At 37.5% G+C, this 27,732-nt stretch overlaps 1 protein-coding gene across 3 annotated transcripts in view; it reads right to left on the bottom strand.

Moving 5' to 3' along the window:
* Positions 1 to 1,234: 1,234 nt before the first annotated feature.
* The window catches only part of LOC121430740, a 40,864-nt gene continuing 14,366 nt past the window's right edge, over positions 1,235 to 27,732 (bottom strand). Inside the window, exons 1-6 of one of the 3 annotated variants that reach the window (XM_041628110.1) lie at positions 27,209 to 27,435; positions 15,361 to 15,454; positions 6,638 to 6,768; positions 5,570 to 5,704; positions 4,472 to 4,615; positions 1,235 to 2,297 (exon numbers count right to left, since the gene is read on the bottom strand). In XM_041628110.1, coding sequence (XP_041484044.1) covers positions 2,226 to 2,297; positions 4,472 to 4,615; positions 5,570 to 5,704; positions 6,638 to 6,768; positions 15,361 to 15,454; positions 27,209 to 27,298 — 666 coding nt within the window. In that variant the 5' untranslated portion in view covers positions 27,299 to 27,435 and the 3' untranslated portion in view covers positions 1,235 to 2,225. Of the gene's footprint in view, positions 2,298 to 4,471; positions 4,616 to 5,569; positions 5,705 to 6,637; positions 6,769 to 15,360; positions 15,455 to 21,293; positions 21,476 to 27,208; positions 27,436 to 27,732 lie in introns of those variants that run through there. The other 2 variants (XM_041628111.1, XM_041628109.1) reach the window with 2 other exon arrangements.

Below are 27,732 nucleotides of genomic sequence, written 5' to 3' on the forward strand. Positions count from 1 at the left end.
CACAGAACACTTCATTCCCCAGCATCAACACCTTACATGCCCTTAAACGAAATAAGCCAAATAATAATAATAGGCATTTTATTGTGCAATCTATCAAGAAATAATCTGTTCAAAGAAGCATTTCTATTTTCATTATTACCCCGGATTTAGCTAGTCAAGAGCTACCTTCGAGTGCTCAGTGCATTCAAGGAATTAATCCTACCAGGTTCCCATTCACCTCACCTGGGTTGGCTGCAGCACAATGTGGGTAAATTTCTTGCTGAAGGAAAATTGAATCATAACCACTACACTACAATGCTCCCATCACATCAAAATAAATCGATGATTAATCACCATACATTCTTTCCGAGAAAAATTGGAGCTTGAAATTCAGTGGATTCTGACATGAAGAATATGACAGTAGAGCAGCCTGGCGTTACGCAGTCTACTGCCCTGCCGGTGTAAACTTCTGAAGGTTCAGAAAGGTTTAAATAACACCTTGTGAGATACATGCAAGAACCAACTAAATTTTAGGTCTAGTGTTGTGCTGGTGTAAAATCTAACTAAGCGCCAACACATATAAATGTAACACCGAACTTCAAATAACCCAATATGAACACCAAACTCAAGGGTACAAATTATTATTACAAATATCAACAGGGATATGTAACACAAAGGTCTTTTCTTAATCACTATAATGACCTTAGCCAATCAAAATCAGTATTGTATGCCTATATTGATGACAACACCGAGCAGGGACAAATGAAAATTGCTCTTTCATATTTTGCATTGTCAGGATAGAGGTACTGTCAATGTCGCTTCATTCAAACGGGCAAAAAAATTTCTTAAGCAGAAAAAAAAATTGTCCAACTTTCCAATATTCAGCAGAGTCTGCAGAAGATAACCTTATTGGCCCGTATTCTGATAGCAGGTTTAACTCGGGTTTAAAGTTGTGGTTTAAGTATGGGAAGCCAAAAGTATCAAAATTTTTATTAAGTTGTATGTCTCTTATGTTTACTGTGCTCTTTCCCGATTCATCGATGGTGAAGACAATCATCTATTCATACTTCCTAGACAATTATGAATGATTTGAAAGCCAAATGAGCTGAAGTATGCTATCTCTACTGTTTGTGATTTACACATGTATGTAACAATTGGCTACCCATACTTAAACCACAACCTTAAACCTGAGTTTAAGTTAAACCTGCTATCAGAATACGGGCCAATGGGTTGATTGATCGCAAAAGTTAAAAATTTTCTTGGACGAGAATACATAAATTGTGAATTACATCTTTTCAGGTAGAATTTCTGAGGTCTTCCTCCATGAGTTTTAACTTCCGCAAGTCAAGAATTTTATATTAGTCACACTACCTAACAATAACCATTATTTGAGATTTCAGTTTACTTTGAATAAGTACAGAATTTAGAAACACAAATCAAAAGCATTATATTATTGTAACTACTATCCTCGGTTTCTTTGTGATCACCCATTTTCAACAGTGTTCCAGAAGCTTTTATCAGTGAAAATTACATCATGAAACACTCCCCTATGTAGAGCAAGGTTTGGCTGAGATTTTTAAGTAAAAGTCATGATGAATACACATGGAAGACATATACATGCAGCCAGATTCAGGCTGTTTGACAGAGGCATCACATATAATTGAGTGATGCTTAAAAATGAATTGTGACATTATCAAACTTATCTCATACATGGAAGATCAAATCATCAAGTGTTTTCTACTACACTTGCAGAACCTGGAAGCGCAATTTGTTGGAAGCACTAAAGATGAGCCAAGACACGAGGTGATAGAATAAGGAATAGAAAATAAAGCTACAAGTATCGCAAGTAATACTGTTTTCTATGGTGTTAGTCTTGGTGTCGGCATTGTCAGATGAGTTGGTTGGTGTCAGGATCCTCAATACATCAGCAGGCTCTAACACCAGAGCAGAGTGTTAAGGAAGAAGTGGAATGGGCTTATGTAACACCAATCTTGAACAAATGTCCAGGAACACCATAGTAGATAGGTGTCTTGTCAAGGTACACAATGGATCTGACACTAACACCGGAGTAGAGTGTAACTGGATTGGTGTCACAGAAGGCTCCGATGATGGAGATATATTAAACATCAGCTATTACACTACAAATGAGTGTAGGGCAAGATGACATGGATTGGTGAAGCAGGTGTTATCACATACACCGAGCTTGAAACTACAGCTAGGAACCCTCAGGAAAGTGTCAAGATGTGTCACAGTGGTGTAAACTGGCACACAGCATTGAATAGCAGTTCAAGGCACTTGCAAATCTGTGTTGCCTGGGGCTACATTAAGAGAGGAAAAACAGAAAAGATAGAATGTAAATAAATCAATTTGCTGCAAGCCGATGATCAAATACAGAGCATATCAATATTTTATGTATTCTTCATATAATGTGTGCATTTGTTCATTTACTCATATTCAGCTATGCAATAAGCTATTTTTTGGTATTTTGAAGATAAGAGAAAATATATTCAGAAACAATATATATATATTGCTATGGCTTTACTTATATTTCCACCAAAATTCGTCATGTACAAATTTAATTTTGTACACCATGAAATACTAATAATTATTATGACACATGCATGAGATTTACATAGTACTATCTCTTCTTTTTATCATAGTTAAACAGTCGAGACAATATTCATTGCAAAAAAAAGCAAGGGGGGTATCACAATAATCTCATGTTTACATCTTTCCCTCATTCTACTATTAATATATTATCATCAGAATAATCATCACTGTTGAAATCGTTGTACTCTATAAATATACTTGTGATCAAAATACCCCCAAAAGATGGTTATTCTGAATTTGTTGAAATATCCATTGACAGTCAACCTGTCAAACGGTGACCCAATAAAAACACCAGTTTTTTCTCAGCTTTGGTTTGGCACAGCCCCACCAGATGCAGATCCCCGAGGCATGTACACACTATTATAAGCTACTGAAATCCTTGCGTCTGATTGGCTGAGAGCAAATTTGGCAATGAAAACGGAAAAGATGCTTCACAAAAAAAATCCCCAGGTAGGCACTGCTAGTATGTGTCAGATATGACCTTTACAGAAATACTAACAAAACATAATGGAGATAAAACTGATCCAAACTGCCCTGAAGGTATTTTGTAACCTTCGATCTTGGACTTATTAGAAAGTTATTAATCTGCATATAGAGTACCAGGGCGCTATGACAGAAAGTTCAGCAATCACTTTAAAGGAATATCTTTAGGATTGGTTGCATTGAATACTGTGTACATTCAATTGTTAAAATCAAGCATACAATGAATTACTACCCATTGTGTTACAAGCCCCAGGCTGTCTTCTGAAAGGGAGTGATTGATCCAATCACTCATAACTATGGAAAGCCGGCAGTGTGTTAAGTATTTATCAAGAACTATTTTACGTTGTGTAATGTATCTTTTAATACTGGTACATTAAAAAACTAATTTAATTGAACCTCTCACATTAATGAGCGGTGTACAACAACATACAGGGGTGTGGGGTGGGTGTATAGGGGTGTGGTGTGGTGTACAGGGGTTTATTTGGGTGTAGTAAGGGTGTATGTTGAGTACATTCAAGTAGGAGACAGTCATTAAGTTCTTCTCCTTCTTGATTGCCATCAATTGTCTCCCTAAACTATCTTTATAGTGGACAATTTAGGAAGACATAGAGGGGTGTGAGGTGTATGGAACAGGGGAATAGGGTGTGGTAGGGAGACATACCTGGTGAATATATTCAAATAGGAGACGGTCATTAAGTTCTTCTTCTTGACATACCTTGACTGCCATCAATTGTCTCTCTAAACTATGAACAAATTACGATGGAAAAATAAATCTTATCATCTGGACTTACTTTGGAACAAAGAACAGTTTCATGTCCGATCCGGGACGCATCTTCAGCTCTTATGAGTTGGCGGGAATCGTTGTTGCCGATTGGCGCCGAAGCACCGTCGATGTTATTGTCTTGTAGTTGTCAAGGAATTTTTCAGATTACTAGATTGTAAATCCGAGAGAGGTTGTGTCGTAATCCTCCTCCTTTGTTGAGAGATGGGTTCTCTGCGTTGACGTAGACAGCCTCACGGACGCCCCTCTCACACCACCTAGGTTCTTTGTCTAGGATGAGCACATCTTTATCCTTGAAGTTGTGTTGAAATGTGTTCAGGTGCGATTATAGGTGGGAGTATCGACGGTGCTTCGGCGCCAATCAGCAACAACGATTTCCCGCCAACTCATAAGAGCTGAAGAAGCGTCCCGGATCGGACTGAAACTGTTCTCTGTTCCAAAGTAATTCCAGATGATAAGATTTATTTTTCCATCGTAATTTGACTTTTCCTGGATGAATCAATCCTTACATCAGTTCATGATGAACAGTTTAGAAAGACATAGACGGGTGAGAGGTGTATGAAACAGGTGGATAAGGGTGTGGTAGGGGAGTAGGAGGTGTATGTTTGGGGGACATACCTGGTGAGTACATTCAAATAGGAGACAGTCATAAAGTTCTTCTCCTTCTTGACCTAGCTTGACTGCCATCAATTGTCGCCCTAAACTATCTTCATAGTGAACAGCTCGGATGATTTCTACCAGACCATGTCTCCATCTAACAACCTTAAGACAAAAAAATTAAAAAAAGGATATCATCAATTACACCAAGTTAAACCCCATTAAGACTTTGGTTCACATTGACTTGTTAAACTTTTGAAATTCTAAATTGTGTCTGTAATGATTCAAAACATCAAGCCATGAACAAAATTACACCATAAACATCAAGGAAGTAGAACAAGTCGAGCGGAATAGTGCTAGGTATGTGATTGGCAACTATGATCGTCAATCAAGTGTTAGTGCCATGTCAAAAGAGCTTTAGAGGCCTACACTCCAGGGCTCCGAAACACAAAGGTTTGCGCTGGATTGCAAATATGAAAGAAGCGCACTGATTGGTCCCTGGTCAGCATTTTAAACCGAATGCGCGTGTAACATTGATACTGATTGGTCAGTTCATTTAGCGATTGATCGCTAATCTTTGTGTTACGGAGCCCAGAACAGATAACAGCACAGTCAGTTAGCAATGCTCTTCATGATAAGGTTCAACCTGGTTGATATTCACTGGATGAAGTTCCATCTGATTCCTTGATTCTGACTCTGGCTGCTTGAAATGCTAGTGACCGGGTAATAATTGTTAAGCACTTTGAGCAGTCCTGCACGGTGGTCCCACTTCCTTGCTTAAAAGTTTGAAATATATGACATATGAAACTGGTTGATTTCAAAAGTGTTTGAAACTGCAATATGCATTTCTATCTTTCATTGGTCTGCCAGTGGGAATGACATTGCATCCTTGACCAGACCATTGGACGGACCCAGGTTGATCAACAAACTCGTCTCAAACTTTATAATAATATTATAACAATGTTTAGATCAAATGAGATGGGAATCCTATCCTAACCTGTGGCGGTCTGATACCGGGTGGAATCTGAAATCTATCAGGTTGATCAACAAACTCGACTCAGCTTTATAATAATATTATAACAATGTTTAGATTAAATGAGATAGGAATCCTATCCTAACCTGTGGCGGTCTGATACCGGGTGGAATCTGAAATCTATCTTGGGGGATCTTCTCTAGAATCTTGATGCCATACTTGGAGAGATTCAACGTGACAAAGTCCTGATCAGTCTCAGCAAACTTGAACTGACCATCCATCTGAGGGAGAGAATGAAAGAGAGAGAGAAAGACAAAGAAAAGCAAAATAGTTCTTTAATCCACGCGATGACACATAATCAGACATAGAAGTTTGGTACATGTACACGAATGTACAAAGCACAGACATGAAGATATGTAGACTCCATCATCTTGGACTTGATATTGATGATGATAACGATGATGACAATGATCTTTTTAAAATGAATAATAAAATATGATCACTATTGGCTGTACTTTTATCAATATACATGCCAACACAAGTTCCAGGACCTGAACAAATTCATAATGGACTTATAAATATCCAAAATCATAACATTTCTATCAGTGAAAAATCAACCTTTATACTCCTTAATTCTCTGTTGAATGATAATAAAGGGATAAAGTGATGTACTGATGTACATGTAGACCATGAACAGGTCCTGGTCTTACCTGTGCTTAGTCCAGGACCTGAATGAGTTCAAAATACAATACCCAGAACCTAATCATCATCATCAATGTATATTTACATTTCAGGACTTAATTTCCATAGGCTATAAAATAAAAGGATCACTTTTAGACCCTGTATCCAATAGAACAGGTCCTGGTCTTACCTACATGTATGCTTAGTCCAGGACCTGAATGAGTTCAAAATGCAATATCCAGAACCTAATAATTACCATCAATGCATAACCCATTTACATTTCAGGACTTAATTTCCATAGGCTATAAAATAAAAGGATCACTTTTAGACCCTGTATCCAATAGAACAGGTCCTGGTCTTACCTATGCTTAGTCCAGGACCTGAATGAGTTCAAAATGCAATATCCAGAACCTACATGTAATAATTATCATCAATGTATAACCCATTTACATTTCAGGACTTAATTTCCATACGCTATCAAATAAAAGGATCACTTTAGACCCTGCTTCCAATAGAACAGGTCATGGTCTTACCTGTGCTTGGTCTAGGGCTTGGATGAGATCAAGGTGGTCTTCTTGTGAATGTTGTAGACCCTGAGCTGAGGCGATCATACCAACATACCTCACCATGAAGTCTACTGAGAGGGTCAAAGGATCCCGTACAACTGAATAATCAAGACAGAAATCATTACAAAATCATTACAGTGGAGGATGCCATTAAAGAGAAATGCCAATAGTTGCAGTAAACACTGATTTCATGAGAAAGTCTGTAAAACAAGGCTTAATTGTCAGTATATCATCGAGGATCTAGATCTGGTACAGTTACATAAACTGAACTTTGTGAAATCTTGAAATCTACGCTGAAAAATGTTCACACTGAAGATTTATCACCAACACAGATAAGCGCACGTGGGACAGTGTATTATTATTTGCTTTGAATGTTGGCACGATGCTTGACCCGAATCTTGCGCTTATTTGCTGATTTCTCAGAAATTACGCAATTTCTTCCAGAATCCTTTGGCACATACATGTATGTTTTATTTATACAAACAGACACTTGGTGGTCATTTCATTGGATTCTGTATGAACTCATTTTGATATCGTTACCACAACTGGCATTTACGCTTAAATCTACAGATCGGTGACACGACATTAGCTCCTGCAACGATGGCTCTACCTTAGTTTCGCCTAAGATATAGGGTTAGGCTTGCAATAAAGTTTTAGGTTAGGATTAGGGCAGTATAAAAAGTGTTAAACCCTGGGTTGAAATCGGTAATTCGAATAGAATGTGGAATAGAGCGGAGCAGTTGTCTCCGGAGCAAATGTTATGGACCCACATGATCAGGTGGATTTTTCGTTATTCTGTTTGTAATTAAATTATAAGCGCCTTCATGAACGACATGATCCTTTCTCATGGTGAATGATATACACCAAGATGTATATATACCACAAATGTACCCTTATCATACATGTAGCAAAATAAATTTCTGATCCATGCTCGATAAGTTGATAAACATATGTGTGTCTAATGATATTGCATCACGATATTACACACTTTCATTATTTTAAATTTCAACACTTTATTTCTTTTTGTACATGTATATAGATGTATACATATTCCCCCCCCCCCCTTCAATTAATTGGAAGTATGTGGAAATTGTATTATGTGATTATGTACATGTATGTATTATTGATTGACTGTTTATATGAACTGTTAAAACTATTATGATTTTCTAATGATGTCATTGCATTATTGTAAAACAAAATATTCATGTCAATTGAATGAAGTATATTAATAAATTCCATTCAATTCATCAAATTTTTCAATGATGGTTTATTCAGTGCCGAAGTGATGACGTCAAAAAGCATTTTTATACCCTATTTTGGTAGGGCATGATGACCCCCCGCCACCCAAATTTGTTGGGAATTGGTCCATGGGGGGGGGTTTAGATATGACCTCATGAATACACTATTAGCCCCATTAAGTCAGTGTACCAGGCCAATCATACACTGACTTCAATGAGGCTAATTATGTATTCATGATGTCATATCTTGGGGCCCCATCGACCCATTCCCACCAAATTTGGGTTGTGGGGGGGGGTTCATCATGCTCTATCAAAAATATGGTACCATAATGCAAAAAGTGAAAATTGATGTCACACTTCAGTACTCTATTAAAGTCGCTTGTAACTTTATGAACAGCTTATTGCATACGAGTTGCCATTATGGTAACTTTCTTTGCCTTCCAATTAAGGTGCGCATCAAAATAATTCCATATCATTGTCAAAGGCAGCTCCATTTTAGTCCAAACCCACACACAAGACATACAGTGCACTAAACTGAATTTCATCAAAAAGTGGAATAAGTGCCTTTTGGAAATAAACCAAAGAGAGGCTCCTTTCCTGCCAAAAGCTTTCAAGTGAACGTTAATCAATCAATAGTGATGCAAAGACTTAGAAGATCAAAACAAAATGAGATTAGGGTGGGCAGGAAGGGGGTTGGAGAAGGCTGTACCCAATTATCAACTTATATTACGAATCAAATGCAACCGTGAAGATGTCCTGGGGTTGACGGCCCTGGTGAGTGGGCAGGATGACGATGAGAGTTGTGGATGAAGGAGGAAGGTTTTGCAGGAGGAAAAGCAGCTGAGGAATACAAGATGGTTGATGGGGAGAAGGAAAAAGTGAGGGTGGGTAGGAACAAAAGGAGGAATAGTTGAAGATTTATGAAGGTTTATGAAGAAGGAAATGAAAGTAACAGAGGAATAAAGGATGATTGGAGATTAGGAGGATGAGAAAGGCCCTGTCTTACAAAGAGTTGCATGGACAGCCGGCAATGTCAGCATCTAACATGCATACATGTTTGTTCAAAATATTATCTATGATGTATATTCATACATTCATCGTTCTCTTGAAGACTCAGTGTGATTCTCTTATCACTAAGGAGATTGCGAAAATTTCCTGTAGAAAAAAGTAAGGCACTAATGGGATGTCCATAGAGTTACGATTGATTGGATCAATCGTGACTCTTTGTAAAGACGGGGCCCTGAACTAAGAGATAAAAGTGGAGAGGAAGAAAGAATAGGGAGAGGTACACTGTATGAAGTATTGGAGAGACTAAAAGAAAGATCACCAACAAACTGAAGGCAAGGAATGAGAAGCAGACAGAAAGAGAGAGAGAGCAGCAAAAGAATGAAAGGAGAAAGGAGGGAGAGACCGAGATGACAAAGAGAGAGAGACACACACACACACATACATGTATGGAGAGAGAAAGGGTGAGAAAGAGAAAGATGGGGGGAGGCCAGGAGGGGGACAAGAAGGGGAGTGCAAACGTGGATCAAAGAGAGTGTGACTTAATAGCCTGCTTAGACAATACTAAAAATATACAATCTGATTATTTGGTAAGAGAGAAAAATAAATGTTTTTAGTTTTCTCTAAAGGAATGGATGGAGGGGGCCTGTTGAATATCGTTAGGAAGTGAATTCCAAAATTTTGGGCCTGTGAAAATAAGAGTATTTGAGCAAACCGAGTTCTTACCTGTGATAATAGTTATTTTGAAAAAAAAAACATATCATGAAATGCAGAATGCACCACTTTATTCTTATACATGTACGTATATTGTCCTAGCTGGAAATGGTATAAATCTTGAATTATGGGAATTGCTACATTCACGATGATAATCATTATTATTATCAATATCGTTATTATCATTAAAATTGTTTTTATTATGTCTATGATGATGAAAATAATACAAATAATGATTATATTAATGATGATGATGATGATGATGATAATAATGATAATAGTATTGATATAAGTATTAAGGTCATACTCGTTATAAGATTCATTGTATCAAAATATGATCTTTGACCCTGAAAACACAGACCATCCCCCACCTGTATGTAAATATTTTCTTGCTTTGTGAAACTACGCGAAAATTTAATGTGTTATGTATTTTTTTATCCGACTTTGATGAAATGTTAGGATTACGTTTGTTAGATTTCTCTCCTTTTATTCACATCATTATTAGGGTGGACATTCCATTTGAAATTCGATCGCTATCATTATCATCATCTGTAATTTTTCCTCTTCAGGGCTGGCAATAATCCTGCCACATACGCTTTTGATGATAACACAGACATGTCAGTCAAGGCCATACTGGAAACATTCATCAAAACCACTTTACATCCTTGGAAGGATAAAGAGGGCCGACTGGCTGAGCTGTACGATAGTCGTTTGCCGTATTACCATTAACCAATCGTGACGATACTCGCTCGGTTGTTATAAGAAAAAATGTGAGCAGTGTCGACGAGCGTGTCCATGCAGAAATGGTGCTGTTCAACGAAATCGAGGAAATTGCTAATCTATCCAAATCAGAAATCGAGATTTTCCTTACTTATTCGCCGTGCGCCAGCTGTTCCTCTTCACTGCTTGGTACCGACGAGAAACCAGGATGCCTACTCGCACTACAACATAAATTTCCTAACTTAAAGAAAGATCTGATCATGACGTTCAGTGGCTTTTATAAAATCAAATTACCAACTTGCAATGAGTGTAATTGCCACCCGGATAACGTAACATTGAAAAAACTGATGGATCTTGATGCTTCACCTATGGAAAAGAAAGACTGGGATGAGCTGATGATAGAGCTTCTGACCGAGTACGACAAAGAGAAGCAGAAGAAAGACGAAACGCATTCCCTGACAGACCTGAATGACATTCGGTATGGAGAGAAGTAAGGAGATTGGCGTGACTGGGAGGATAAACGAATGATGGATGGATACAAGGAAATGAGAGATAAGCTACTGCCATGCTACATTGACGATGATAATCATTAATATTATCAATATCGTTGTTATCATTAAAATTGTTTTTATTATTATTACTATGATGATGAAAATAATACAAATAATAATGATTATATTAATGATGATGATGATGATCATGATAATGATGATAATAGTATTGATATTATTATTAAGATTATACTTGTTATATGATTCATAGTATCAAAATATGATGTTCGACCCTGAAAACACAGACCATCCCCCACCTGACGGACGCCCATGAATGCATGTAAATATTTTCTTGCTTTGTGAAAATACGCGAAAATTTAATGTGTTATGTATTTTTTATCCGACTTTGATGAAATGTTAGGATTACGTTTGTTAGATTTCTCTCCTTTTATTCACATCATTATTATGGTGAACATTCCATTTGAAATTCGATCGCTATTATTATTACCATCTGTAATTTTTCCTCTTCAGGGCTGGTAATAATCCTGCCACGTACACCTTTGACGATGACACAGATATATGTCAGTCAAGGACATACTGGAAACATTCATCAAAACCAAGTTGCATCCTTGGAAAGGTAAGCGGGCCGCATGGCCGAAATATGCTATAGGCGTTTGCCGTAAAACCAATCATGACCAAGGTACCTGCTCGGTTATAATGAGAACAAATAAGAGTAATATCGACCAGGCAGGGGGTTTCCATGCAGAGATGTTGCTGCTCAAAGAAATCGAGAGAATGGCAATTGATCCAGACTTTTCAGAAATCAAGATTTTCCTTACTTTTTCGCCGTGTATACAGTGCATCGCTGAACTCCTTGGTACTGAGAAGGAACCAGGATTCCTACCCGCATTACAACTGAAATTTCCCAAGGTAAAGGTAGGGCTTACGTTCAGTGGGTTGTATTACATCGGATTACCAACTTGCGATGGGATATCGCAGTCCTGTCATTGCATCCACAATGATAATGCATTGAAAAATCTGATGATGCTGGGTGCATCACCTATGGAGAAGAAAGACTGGGATGAGCTGATCGAGCTTCTGACCGAGTACGACAAGCAGAAGAAAGACGAGACGCATACCCTGACAGACCTGAATGACATTCGTTATGGAGAGAAGTACAGAGAGTGGCGTGACTGGGAGGATGAACAAATGATGGATGGATACAGGAATATGAAAAAGAAGCTACTACCACTCACAGCTCCTAATGATGTTGGAGATGTAACTGAAAAAATTGAAAAACTTGCCTGTAACTAGGGGCCGCACAGTGGGCCAGGAGAGAGCAAAAGTGCGCCAAAACTGGTTTTTGGTCATGAAACAAATTTTTGTTTTTTCATGTTCTAAGCAAAGATAAGAACCTGTAACATGTCTCCATACAATATTTCTCCATGAAATTGATTATTAGTTGCCCATTTTATTCAATATTACCGGAAAATGACCCTTTACGGCTACCGCATGTGTAAATGACACGTTTTTAGATATTTCACTGTTTTAACAAGACGGATTGCTTGATTTATTTCTTATTCACGGTACTCTTTGATGAATGATTGTTTTAAGTGATCAAAAATTTTCAAGATAAAATGATAATCCCTTCAGAGGTAATTTTGGACGAAACCATTTGACAATGGGGGGTTTTAGCAATTTTTTTATCATGAGCATTTTTTTTACAAATTGCTGCCGATTGCTGTGCTGTATGACGATCTTTGTTTATAGTTCATGCTTTACACTGAATAGCTGCATATATGTGCATTTTCTGGAGATATAACCAATTTTCCAACCACATGTTCGCCGTAGTTATCACAAAAATCGTTCGATCCAAGTTAGTGTCCCATTATGCACGTCCGATCATTGCGGGTGACATTAAACAAACTCCCCGTCGCGTGCTGAGAGAGAGAGAGAAAAAGGGAGACGGAGAGGGATGCAGTTATAAACAGAGATATATTGCATGAAGAAAAGTTTAATAGGGAAATAAGAAAAGACATGACAAAGAGATAATCCATAGGGAAAAAAAACAAACTTCACATACTGTATACTGTCAAAAGGCAAGAAAAAAAATCATCACTGGAGAGGTCTCAAGGAAAATGAACTCTTGGAGCGAGACAGATTTCAGGCACGAACATCTCATGACGTCTTGTTCAAGCAGCTGTGTTTCCTACATTCTCCAGCTTGTTTCGAACCATACCATCTCCCACATCAAAACCACTGGATTGTAGGAGGAAATTGAGAGTGGCACGCTCCCCTCCTCCTACCCCACGCACAGATTACATCTGCGACGCAAGGGGAGGATCTGCGTCTCCTCTCATGATTACCATGCCACGTGCCACACAGAATGAACAACCCTGGCAGCCGCTGAAGAATCCAAACAATTTCCAGCTTTCGACTTGATCTCTTCTTCATCTCTCAAGGCGTAAGAGAAGGATTTCGGAGAGAACTTTGCGTCGGGGTGCGGGGATAATCTCCTGCCCCTGGCGAGCTTACATGCAGATCTGTCACACGCACCCTGCGTAAACCTTGGCATTTCCTTTCTGAAAGCAGCTGGGGTCAAAGCAACCTTTCTCAAGACATCTACACCCTCCCCTCCTTCTGAACTTCCTGCATCTCTGCAGGCTATAGCCCTTTCATATTGACTTCTATCCCCATTTTTTTTACAACTTCCTTGCGCTTCATGCAGACGTGTTAAATCAACATCCTTCGCCCTCCCCTCCTTCTAAACTTCCTGCATCTCTGCAGGCTATCACCCCTTTCACATCTTCTATCCCATTCACTTCTTTACAACTTCCTTTCTAGAGTCCACCACCCGCCCCTCTTTATCAAAACCATCACAGTTTTCAATTATTTTGCTTGCGCTCCTCAAAATGAAAATGTGGACAATATCTGTTTTAGCAATATACATTGGCACCAATTTGTATCAAAACCATCAGTTTTCAATTAATCTGCTTTCGCACCTCAAACTGAAAATATGGATATCTGCTTGTTGAAGATAAATATTATTTGCTTATGCTAAATAAAATTGCAACAATCTGTAACTTTGAAGACCTTGAAAAAATATGGATATTATTCAAGTCAAAATGAATGATAAAGTGTGCAGTAAAACCCACATTAAAAGAAATCAAGAAGAATTATAAAGTTTAATAAAAAATTTAATTGAAATTGCTCATTGTTCCAAATGTCACTGAACTATTAAAATTCAAAGTGAAGTTCAAAAAGCTTCATTCAACTTGATTGAAGATTAAAAAGCACATGTAAAAGGGACAGATACAACATGCCAAACTGCAAACTTCCTCTGCACGAATGCTCTATGTTACGTTCAGATGATATCAAACATTCATCAAACATCAATACAAATTCAACATTGATCAAAAGATCTGCTGAGACAAGATGTTTCAATTGGCTTGTCCGGAGGAATGTGTTCATTCAATTTTCTATTTGAAAATTCAAGCTAATTGATCAATACAGCAAAGGTGTGTTGTAAATTAGAAACCTCATGGGGGAAAGTCTTTGCATATAGGGGGTAGGAGGAGACAAGATCTCTCCCTCATTGCCCTTGAGATTAACCATTGACTTGTAAAACTAGCTGATGTCTCAAAGATCCTAGGTCTAATTGAACAGTTTCAGTCTTGCATCTTCATGCTTTCAAAGGTTTATTTTCAATTGGTCTAATGTGAGTTTGTCCAATTACCAACTCATCGACTATCATTTGGTCTACCATCAGTTCATCCACACCACATGGTCTACTTTCATTTTATAGTCCAATGCCATTTCGTCAAATAACCAGTAGGTTCAATAGCCATTACTTGGTCCAATAGCACTAATTGGGAGAAATTAATGAAAAGAAAATGGGTATTAGACCAACTGGTTATGAGACGAAATGGTCAGAGATAACCTGGGGCCCGTAACACAAAGGTTTATAGCAATTGATTGTACGCTTGATTTTCACCATTGATTGTACATTGTAGTCAATGGAATCAATTGTAGAAAATGTTTTACGATCATTGCTAAATTTTGTAATACGTGCCTTGGTGATTATAACAAAATTATGAGTGGACCAAATGGTTGACTGACGAAATGTTGGACGGTATGGCATTAGACTGTTAAATGAAGGTAGACCATGTGACGAGTGGGCAATAGACGTATAGACAATTTACCCTTTCAACAGTAATGCTCTAATTATACCGACAAAACCCAACTTCAAACCAACCAATGGTTTACCATTGATAACTTTGGCTGGTCTGAAGTTTTGCCTGTATGACTGACATAATATTGCACTGGTGTATGATCTTTCAAAGTATGAGATGCAAGTTATAGATTCCTCAAACTGCGACACTGGATGGAGGGTAATAACTGGAGGTAAACCCTACAGTGGGATTTGAACCCTAGACCTTATGCTTCAAAGTCCAGAGTTTTATCCACTGAGCCAGGACACCTGTATGCATCGGGGCTATGGATTTCCTAAGATGATACTTACAAGGAGGTTTTCTTTCTGCTACCATGTTGTCTTTATATCCTTGGCGTGATGAGACTGGGTCTGGACGGAGAGGCACAGCTGCTGTATGATGGGGCTGTACAAAAGAGAGAAAGAAACAAAGACCAAGTTCTCAGTATACACTTTCTAAACTAGTTTTAAAGTGGAAAATGGTTCATGAAACCAGTTCAGAAGATCAGAAGACAGAAAGAAACAAAGATTACATGTAAGTTCTCGGTATACTTTCTAAACTAGTTTTATTGTGGAAACCAGTTCAGAAGATCTGAAGACAGAAAGAAACAAAGACTATATTCTCAGTATACTTTCTAAACTAGTTTTATAATGGGAACCGGTTCATGAAACAAGTTTGGAAGATCTTTAAACAGAAAGAAACAAAGACCATGTCCTCAGTATACTTTTTGAACTAGTTTTATAGTGGAAACCAGTTCATGGAAGTGACGAAACCAGTTCGGAAGATCGCTTCGCTAGCATTCCCATGTGATCACCCACTTACAAACTCTAAATTGGGGACAGCATTAAAAAAAAAAAATCAAGACAAAGAAAATGCCTGTTTGGATCATTACTTAGTCACTGAGAGCCAAAAATTAGATTTCCTGTGTGAAATATAATAGCATTACTAGCATCATATTGGCAATATTTTTTAGCAAATATAATTTTTATACGACTTTTCATCGCAATTGTGTGATCAACATTCATCTAAGATGGGGGTGGGCTGAATGAGCAACCTGCCATTTAGGAGTCAAACTAGCCCAGTTTTTTTCTACAGCATACATGTACATAGGTTTCTGCTAGTATTAATGTTCATTGCTTTAAAGTGAATCTGAAATCTTTTTACATGTACATTGTAGCTACTCTTAATACAGCTCTTTCAATCCTCTTCTCAACTTAAACATAAACTTCAAATTAAAAACAAGCTGCACAAATTCAAATAAAGCGATAGTCATTGGAACCTCACTTGTATAGAGATTAAGTGGCGCGTTATCAACACATGGTCTTCATCTTTCACATGATATGTTTATACATGGGGATCATTTCATGAAACACATGGTCGAGTGATTTTCACTGCCAGATGTAACAAGCTACTGAAATCCTTGCGCCTGATTGGCTGAATGCATCTTAATTGAAGAAAATCACTGACAAAACATTTCATGAAATGCTTCCCTGACTGATACTTACTCATCTGAACACTCATCCCACCCACCCGAAGGAAAATATGAAGAATGGAAGGAAGGAAGGAGAGTGGGTATCATCTTCCCGTTTTCTTTAAATCTGGCTAATTCAATTCCTATTGCGTTTCATGATTTGCAGTTTTAACCCCTAATGACGATGCAAGCTCAGCAGTTTAAAAAGTGGGTAACAAGTTCTTATCAATGGCATATGCTGTAATAGTACGTATAAGAAAAAGGTGTGGAAAGAATTTACATTACACTTTCTGCAGATGACAATATCAGTTGTGTATTTCCCAAACTATGACAGAATTTGAAGAAAATAGTGCCGAATTAAAAAACGTAAGACCTACATGTACATATTCATGTATGCACATCAGGAAGATACTGTACATGGTTTTTCCAAATCCAAGCACACATCTCGACATGCCACATGTACACTGCAGGATACAGATTGGTGCAATTCTTTGAGAGCCAAACACAAGTGTGGACTTAACTATCCATTATTGGTAACTAAAGCCATCCACATATTTCATTGTACACATTTTTTTCTTTTTAGTCTAAACATGCAAGTTGGATATCAGGATAAAAAAGAATAGTGTCACAGATCTGTAATTACATATTATGCCCTTTCTGTTTTGGTGACTTATATGCTCATTCCAAATCTCAAAGATAAGATACAGTTTTCAATATCAATAATGAGAAGTAGCTAAATTCCAGGGGTGGTATTCTGGAACTCTGTCATAACTTTTGTCATAAATTTTGTCGTTTCTCTCCGAGATGTGACACCGCTATGATTGTCACAAATCGGTATTCTGAACATTGTCTTTTCCTGTCATATCTCTCAAAGTTCCCACCCATTTTTTCGGAAGCTAACCAATCAAAATCATCATTAGTTCCCAGTTGGAGCCCTTCTAGCCAATAGGAAAGCCCCATGGCAGGTAGGGCGTATCCCCAAAACAGTTGCTGGCATCGCGCAGCTACGCGTATATTGATGTGCTTAATTACAAAGAGAGACAGGGAGCTGTGAAGAATTTTAGAGAAGTAGAAAAGTAAGGAAAACAGAGAAAAAAAGGAGGAATAAATATGTAGGGCCTAACCAATTGTAGCATGAAAAAATAATTCTGAAAAATTGTCATGGAAGATGAGTGAAATTAATACCACAGTCTAATCTAAATAATATAATTATTTGCTTGACATTCAGTCGGCAGGGTATCGGGATATTTGGTACTAAAAGATATGACAAAATTTATGACTGCTACCCCCTGTCATAACTTTTGCTTGTATAAAAGGATTACGCGCATTTAAAGCCGCATATTTTTGGTGCGCGCTAAAGAGAAGAGACAAAATTCATGACAATTTTTGTGACAAAAGTTATGACATCCACAAGAATACCAATTTTGTCATATCTCTGAGATAAGATAAAATATGGAGAAAAGACAATGTTCAGAATACCGCCCCAGGACTGTAAACAGGAATGGCACAATATATATTTCGTTTTTATATTTTTTTAATTAAACTTTTTCATAACAATTCAAAACATTTGAATTGTTCATAACAATTCAAAACATTTGAAGTCTCCTCTAGAAACATTAGGGTTTTTTCATCAAAAACTTTTTAATCACAAGCTTTCCTGTCAATCATATTGCTAGCATTACACAGTAAAAAAAAAATATACAACGCTGTTTACTATACTGTAACAAATACTGTAATACCCTTTTCATAAACCTATCCTCCAATTAGCCGCCTAAGAGTAATGCGGATAATTCAATAAAAATTGCGTTCATAAACTCCGAAAATAAGCCGCATTATTTTTACGAGCACCCGTCCTGAAAAAGGCGGATAATCGCCATGACAACTGGACACGCCCCCTCCGATGCGGTTGTGTTGGAAAAGGGTGACCTTGTGACCGCACCATGGCAATTATCCGCATTATTTGGAAATGCGTTCATAAACTCAAAATCTTATCCCGATGCCGCTATTATGCGGATAATAGCAGCATCAGAGTAATGCGGATAACTCTTGTCCTCCAATTTTACGACCAAATTATGCTGCTATTAGCCGCCTAATTCATTTTAATTGGGTTTATGAAAGGGGTATAAGGTTCATATAGTAAACAGCGTTGTATAAAATCTTAAACAGCGTTTTTACAAGGTGGTTTCAGACCGCCTCGAAGTTCGTCAGTTCCAGGTATTCTCTGATCGGGAAATTTACCACGATCAGAAAATACCAGGTATTTTGGTAATGTGAAAGCAAACTACGCGTACTCTCCCCGAAAGAAAATACCCGCTAAATAGTAGGTACTTGGCGAAATTACGAGAACTTTCGCGGGGATTTTTCCAAGGTCGCAGGTATTTTGGCGATGTGAAAGCAAATTACGGGAACTTTTAGCCCAGCGTGTCGTTGGGCGTGGGAGCTGTGGATGGCTGCTGGGCTAGTGATTTTGAATCTCGCGCATTGCGTGCTTATCAGACACTATATGCGCATGCTCGTAACTTCGGGGACTTATCCCGAAGGGTATGTTTCGGGGCGTTGTGAATGCAGGAATAATTAATGGGTATTTTTCTAGCCGAAAACAGTTCCCGTAATTTAACCGGGATTCTTGTGATCGAGGCGGTTTGAAACCACCTACTGTGTATGTAGCTCTAGAGCTGAATCACAGCATGGACCTACTACTCTGATCACAGGAAGATAAACAGGTTTACTCTGAGCCGAGCATAACCCTCGTTTCTCCCACTCTCCCTTCATACTTGAGGCCTTAATAGCGGAATTCCTAGCCCCTTCGTTTGGAGGTGATGAGTGGCAAGCTCTCAGTCGCCTTGAGCGCCACTTCCAGTTTTGAATTGAATCATAACAGGACGGTCATAAATTGCTCAGATGAGATCTCAAGCTTTTCATTTTGTTTAATAAACAATCAAGTATGAAGATAGTTGATTGGTTCAAAGGGGGGGGGGTGCTGGGGAATAGTCATGACAATTTTCCTTTTTTCTTTATAACCAATTTATTGCTAACTTTGGGCTCTGGGCTGTTTCAAATTTAAATGTATTCAAGTACGGTTATTTGAAGCTGAAAGGTACAGTACATATTGCAAATAATTAAACTTCCTGTGAATGAGCTCATTTTTCAAGTCTGGAAGGTCATAGACCTGTAACAGTCAACAAAATTCCAAATTTCAGGTGAAATGGTTAGATAGTTGTTTTTTTTCTTTTGAGCGTGAATTTAATGCATTGTATTTTTTTTTCAAACCAGAGCTTAATTCAGAATGTGACATGATCTAAATATAACTGAATATATGTAAATGGTTCTTTCAGAATTTTCAGTAATTTGGACAGATATCACATACAGAATAGCTTAATTATCCTTTATAGGACTTTCCACAAACTCATTATTTCATCATACCAAGGTAAATGTGCAACCTGAAGGAAAAATATGAGTCAAAACAGGGAACACAACTACCCATCTCCTTCAAACCCTTAGCGGGTCACAGACAAATTTTCTTGCAAATGAAAAAGATGCAATCGTAATAATTCCTTTTCTTTTTATGATGGCAGTACAGGCTTGGAAAACAAAAATGTTTCTTTATTGTGTCTGTGAAGGTAGACCATGTGGCGAGTGGACGTGTTGGCAGTGGACGACTTGGCAAATTACCATTTCTGATAGCCCCTTTCGGCCGTCATGCAGTCTACATGTAGGAAGAAAGTGAGAAACCCCTAGGGTTCTCTGATCTTCAAGCATGTAAAAGAGCAAATTATGTGCACTGTATCCAAAGATCATTCAGGCCAGGAATAACTGTTAGGAACAGTGTTTTCCACTTTCAAAAAATAACCTTATTCTGATTTTAATTTTTCAGATCCAACTTCTGTTTTTAATAGAATATAGCCAGCAAAAACACAGATTCCGTTCTGCTATATAAATTCAGTGATTTTCACATTAAAGGGGAATGAAACCTTTAAAACAAATAGGCTTGTGTAGAAACAGAAAAATCAAAGAATAAGAATAAAGAAAGTGTGAGGAAAATCGGACAAATAATGAGAAAGTTATGAGCATTTGAATACTGCAATCACTAATGCCATGGAGATCCTGCCATGGAGATCCTCCCATTGGCAATGCGACGTGGATGTGTGATGTCACTCATGAATAACTTTCCTTTGGTAGACTATAAAATACCCTCAAAATGTATCTTTTTGCTTTTTCTTATGATGATACAAACTCTCTATCCATGATGTATTCTTAAAAAATGTGTATTTCATGCTCTCATGTAGAAAGAACACATGATCTATGGTTAGATGTGATAAAAGAGGCAATTCAAGTGAAATATATACTTAAGTAATGGGTAGAGTTGTTCAAAAGTGACATCACACATCTTTGTCACATTGCCAATTTGCTATCTCCATAGCATTAGTGATCGCAATATTCAAATGCTCATAACTTTCTCATTATTTGTCCGAATTTTCTCAAACTTTCATTGATCTATTTCTTTGACTTTTCTATTTTCACACAAGCTATCTTGTTCCAATGGTTTCATTCTCCTTTAAGAGTAAAGAACCATAACACTTTTTTCTGTTCTAATTCATCAATGGATAACCATACCAACACTTCGCACTACTCTACGCAACACCCAATATATACTTTTCCTCATGGGATATTTTTTTCATTTTCCAATGTGCACTTGGAATACTACATGAAGGCCTAGATGCCCACATACAGAAAAGACCTACATGTATTATGCAATATGAAATCAAAACTTACTTTTTCATTGTTTGCGTGCCTTGAATGCATATTTCCACTACAGATGCAAAATATCCTACCAAAGACTCAATAAGAACTTGCGATTTGAAAAAGTATTTAGAAAGATCAAGATGGCCACCAAACTCCTCAATTTATTCACCTCTGTAGAATGAAAGCATCTGGATTATGACCGGTCAAAAGCTGTTATTTGTAAGGAGATAATCTGGAACCCTCACAAAGGACAAGATAAATACACAAACACTTGAATAGCCATAGGAATGTGGATCAGGCTTTTAAAACTGCTTTCACATTCATCATCACCCAGGGTTGAAATTATTTGCATACGGTACATGTACCTCGAGCTGTTCAAAACAAGCAAATCAAAAAAACTAAATTAAATTTCAACCAGGGTAGCCACTTCAGCTAAAAATCAGCTGATCGCCCAACCGGATCTGGGCCCCAATGCATGAAAGTTTTTTTTTAATGGTAAGTTTGCCATCCAATGTTAACGATCAGAATCAAGGATTCCATGTAAGTAACCATTGTTTGTATGGCAAAGTTACCATAATGGTAACCTTTATGCAACAAGGCCCTGCACTCTACATGTATGTCAAGAGTCTGAATCTGATAGAAGACATTAAAGGGGAATGAAACCTTTGGAAGAAATAGGCTTGTGTAAAAACAGAAAAATCAAAGAATAAGAATAAAGAAAGTTTGAGAAAAATCGGACAAATAATGAGAAAGTTATGATCATTTGAATATTGCAATCACTATAAATGCTATGGAGATCCTCCCATTGGCAATGCGACAAGGATGTGTGATGTCACTGATGAACAACTTTCCCTTTGGTGGACTATAAAATACCCTCAAAATGTCTCTTTTTGCCTTTTTTTATGATGACACAAACTCTTTATCCATGATGTATTCTTAAAAAAATATGTATTACATGCCCTCATGTAGAAAGAACACATGATCTATGGATAGATGTGATAAAAGAGGCAATTCAAGTGAAATATATACTAAAGTAATGGGGACAGTTGTTCACAAGTGACATCACACATCTTTGTCGCGTTGCCAATTTGCTATCTCCATAGCATTAGTGATCGCAATATTCAAATGCTCATAACTTTCTCATTATTTGTCCGATTTTTCTCAAACTTTTTTTGATCTGTTTCTTTGATATTTCTGTTTTCACACAAGCTATCTTGTTCCAATGGTTTCATTCTCCTTTAAGTCCAAATGTTTTGAAGTCTTTGCTATGACTTGTACAGGGATTGAACCCACGACCTCCCATTCATGAGGCGGTTGGTCAACCAACATCGTATACTGTAGCACCTGGTCACTGTGAATTATTTACCTTGTACGACTCGAGCATTTGTAATTCAGCCTTTAGCCAGCCTGACACTTGCAAGATTTTGTGTCACGCATTGGCACGACTCAAGTCGTGAACTGGCGTGAAGTGTGCGTAAACACGTCGTGACTGCGTGCCATGTCGGGACGAGAATTTGAAATGTTCAAAATTTTGGTCACGACAAAATTTAGCGACCGGTCGTGAACTATGCGCAAACTGTTCGTGAACTCGTCGGGATGATGCGTGCCAGTGCGCGCCATGCCACGACTGTCACAAATAGATCACGAACAGCTCACGTCGTGTTCACGAATAGTTCAGCACGACACCGTCCGAATTGTGCAAACTCGTCGTGCCAATGCGTGAAGTGCGTAAACTATGCGCAAACTATGCGTGAACTTGTCGTGCCAGTTCGTGTCAATGTGGACACTGACGGGCACGCATACATGAACTATTCATGAACTCGTCGTGAACTTGTCGTGAACTATGCGTGATTAAGTCGTAAACAGTGCGGGAGCCTCCCAATTCGTGCCCCAAAATGGCACAACTTGCCACGACAAAATCGTGGCCAAAAGTCGTGCAAGTGTCAGCCTGGCTTTTGTCTGTGCAGGAGCATAATATGGTGCACCATAGGCAAACAATAGGTCCTAGATGTATAACAGTATTATGGAGAGGACGGATAGATTGTGATTTGAGCCTTTGAGGCGTATGAAAGTCCACCGCATAAAAATGATGGTTTGAATGAAAAGAAAATATCAAACTAGCAAAAATGTTAAAAATTTCATCAAAATCTGATGTAAAATAAGAAAGTTATGACATTTTAAAGTTTCACTCATTTTTCACAAAGCAGTTATATGCACATCTCAGTGGCATGCAAATGAAATAGTCGATGATGTCCATCACTCACTATTTCTTTTTTTTTTATTGTTTGAGTTATCCTCTTTTAATACAGGTTTGACAATAAGGAGCAACTTGACTGAACCATATAGTACTAAAACAATGCTAATTCCATATGTTCTGGGAGGAATTAATTTTTGTTTCACTTGACAATGAGAAAATTGAAATATTTCATACATGTTCATGTAATAATAAAATACAACAGAAATAGTGAGTGGATGACATCATCAGCCTCCTCATTTACGTACCAACCAGGATGTGCACATAACTGTTTTGTGAAATTATGTGAAACTTTAAAATGTCATACATGTAACTTTCTTATTTTACAAACGATTTTGATGAAATTTTCAGTGTTATGCTTGTTGGATTTTTCTGTTTTTATTCAAATCAACTTATGGTTGGGGTGGACTTGTCCTTTAAAGATCTCGTACAGATACAGTATTTAAATGCTAATTCTACTGGTTTAAAGTATTCCATTCTCCTTTCCAAAGCCAGCTTTATAAATGTTGACTTCCTACTAAAGAACCTTCTGCACACTATGGGTGTGTTTATGCTTCCATTGCAAGGACAGAATCAGCGATTTCAAACGTCTATTCAAAACGCTGATCGTAAACGTGGTTCTGGGAGTGCTGTTTATGCTTAACTTTTCAGAGCAAACATGATCTCCAACTGGCTTCGCATCGTAAAGCGAGGTCAAATTGGGCGCGCCTTTTTTCGAAAGTTTTTTTTTCCGATTGTTGTTATTACGTGGAGATAACAGGAGCAATACAAATGTATTTGCCCGCGGATTTTCATCTCACCGGAAGCATGTACCAAATGACGTCATTTAAACACGTTTACGATCGTGGTTCTGTTTATACTTCCCCAGAAAGCCTGATTCTGGTCAAACGACGTTTACAAATGCACCTATTTGTGAGTTTACGATCGGCATTTTGAAACAGCGTTTAAATGAAAGCATGGACGCACCCGTGTTTTGGACTAATCACGTTTGGAAACGCTGATTCTGGCCTGAAAAGTGGAAGCATAAACACGGCCTAAATCAACACACAGTAATGGAACAACAGTACAGGATGTCATTCAACTATTTCTTGACTGTATTCCAAGACCTATAATGTGTCCCAGAATGAGCGATGAGCTACTTTTCATTGTTACATTTTTATCTTTGAACTGGTTATACTGCATGTATGTTGTTTTTAAAAAGAGCCTTTTTAATCGGCTTGTGAAATAAAGATGAATTGAAATGAAAAAGATATTTTTCCATTATATTTTGGCAAATGACAATATGTGACCTTCCATCCCAAAACCATAAGTCACCAGGTATATGTAAGGTTCTCTGTCAATAGCCAAAATAGTTATTTAATCTCCAAATTCCAAATACTAAAATAGATATATCTACCTGAAAGAGCAATTCTTCTTTTTCCATACTGTGAAAATTTAAATTTGTGAAGTTGCATATAAAAAGAAAAGATACAAGAGTTTCTTGGACACTACTTTTTCAGACTGCTTGAAAGTTTCTCTGAGATGGTATGCATATATCATGCATGAGTGAACCCCTTAACGTCAAACCTTGTTTTATCCTTATCTTTTAAGCTCTTGCTGAATTTCCTGTGCATTCATTCAAGTACTTGTAAATGGTTATTGTTGGTTAATCTTATCATTTTAAAGCTTAGGAAATGAATTTTCAAGCTCAATGAAAATCTCAAAATTCATTTTGGTCGACTTAATGTTGGTTTGAGGGTGGCAGGTTAATATTATGGCAGGTCACATGGTACTTCGATTTAAATCGTCATAAAATAAAGCCTTCTTCTAAATCGGTTTTATTCCTTAATAGAAAAAAAACACGATTCATGAACTGATGAGAAAGAGTATGAAAAATATGAAACCACGCTTTGTGGAAAAAGTTGTCAAGATTTGCGAAGAATGCACAATAACCTTGCACAAGAAAGGAATGGCTCATCAGCATATATACTAAAGATTCTTTTCCTTGTCTCAAAACGAGAGTAGATTCAGAACCACACCTGAGTTCCTGTGCAAATTATTTCTTTTTGTACCAAAAGTCTGCTATGCATGACTGATTCTCTACCGATGTGGTATTGAAGAGATTTCCCTTTTCAATGTGTGTAAAATTTGTACTTCAATCATATCAAATTATTATTGAATTATCTCTTAAAATGTTTTCCTTTTTTCTGAGACACACTATATCTACAGTGTATGTGCATCTCTCTATCACTGACAATAAAGAGTGAGTGCCCTACACTGCAATGGAACCCCTCGTTAATTTGCGTAAATTTCCTGCTCGTGACATATAAAAGGTAATGTACAAGAGAATTCTCTGCACCACATCCCGTGATACCCATAATATCAGTAACATGTTGATATTAATTGTAGTCCAAGTATCTTGCATCATATCAAAGAGCATCAAAACCTAAAGTCCTCTAAAAAAGAACATACGATAACATACAGAATTATGCAAATCTAATTAACACCACAAACCAACAGTGCGATTTTTAATCACAGTACAAACTGTGGATGTAGATTATGAAGGAAGATCAAAAACCCAAAAGTGTAATTACCTGGAATTTTACTGTAGATTGATTACAATTGATACATGAAAGATATTAAGAAAGTGATAACTTTATCCTATGACAGGCATACAAACAGAAAGAAGAAACTTTAAGAAAAAATCATTCCAGGTCTTGCCTATATATCAGACCTTCATTTTTGAGGAGCACGATCGCACCGGTGCTCCTACCGTGCTCCTTAAAAAAATAAGGAGAGCAAAAAATCGCGCTCCTAAGAAAAATAAAAATAATAAAAAAATCGAAAAAAAATTTGCTAAAATGCCTTCTTTTTTCCATAATTCCTTGAACATACTTTGATTTAGTTGAAATCTATCAGAAAAATGAAGAATTTTCATCTCTTTCCCGACTCTGATTTTAATTTAATCTCGGTAAATATTGCAGTCCCATGTAGTCCCATATAAATTTTCATGGCAACACCATGGAAGTCTACATGTGGGACTACAATATTTACCGAGGTAAGTTCAAATCAGGGTCGGGAAAGTGGTGAATATTCTTCATTTTTCAGATAGTTCTCGACTAAATCAAAGTAATTTCAAGGAATCATGGAAAAAAGAAGGCCATTTCATGGATTTAAAGATGTAAAATGTGAATTTTTTTCAATTTCTTTTTTCAATTTTTTTTTTTTTTTAGCAGGAGCGCGTACGACACCTTGTAAACGTATTGACGTGACCTAGGCCTAGTTTCACCACAGTTTAATAAATAGTTAACACAGCTATTGCATCTACATGTATACAATGTTAAGAAAAATCTACAATTTATCATACATGTATTGTGCAATGAATTGATTTGAGCTCCTCACGGAGAGCGATTCTGTAGAGCTCAATTGAGCTCCTCAAAAAAATAAGGAGAGCGATTTATTGAGCTCCACGAAATTATAAACGTGAAGGACTGCTATATTTTTTAAAGGAGCATTACAGCTCAGAATAGAGGGTGCTGTGCTACATGCATCAAAGGGGACACAAGTGATGGCATAGAATATGCACTTTACTTTGGTAAATTTTAGATACTTGTGCATAATTCACATTATTGTGTGTTACCAAAGCCTATTAATTATTACAAAATCCATGAGAAATTCTTGACTTGTTTTAAAAGAAAGGAGTATACTGTACCCTCGGTCGAACCATGAACACCATACCAGCTGGCTTGTAGTTGAACGTAACCACTTCTACGACAACACATGTTTGTGACATTGTCTTCATTGAATCTCCCTGACTCTATTCAAACCACTTCCTTGACACAGCGGTTGGCAGTTGAGGTATGTTTGGCTGCTAAATAAAATCTTGAGATCATACGAGTGTCAGGTGGTTTGGAAATAACTATTTTGTACTCTATATTCAGCTATGAAGGAGGGTACATCTTTTACTTGCAATGCCGAGGTGCACAACCAAACTGTGTGATGTTGAGAAGCGTCCATGAGATGCCAGAAATTCAACTGCTGCCTTTTTCCACTAATGTAGTTCAGGATTAAAGTACTGACCAATCATTAAATCACACTGCCTAATCTCGATTTAAAAAATCTTGCGACGACTTCAAGGCCTTCCAAAAAGGTCTACTGTCAACAAACAGGGCATGAAGTCAAGGTGGCCATTGAAGCTCTGGGTCTGCTTGGAGAAGAGGACAAGATCCTGGATCA

The sequence above is a fragment of the Lytechinus variegatus genome, chromosome 17 (assembly GCF_018143015.1).
Source record: "Lytechinus variegatus isolate NC3 chromosome 17, Lvar_3.0, whole genome shotgun sequence".
NCBI classification, from domain to species: domain Eukaryota; kingdom Metazoa; phylum Echinodermata; class Echinoidea; order Temnopleuroida; family Toxopneustidae; genus Lytechinus; species Lytechinus variegatus.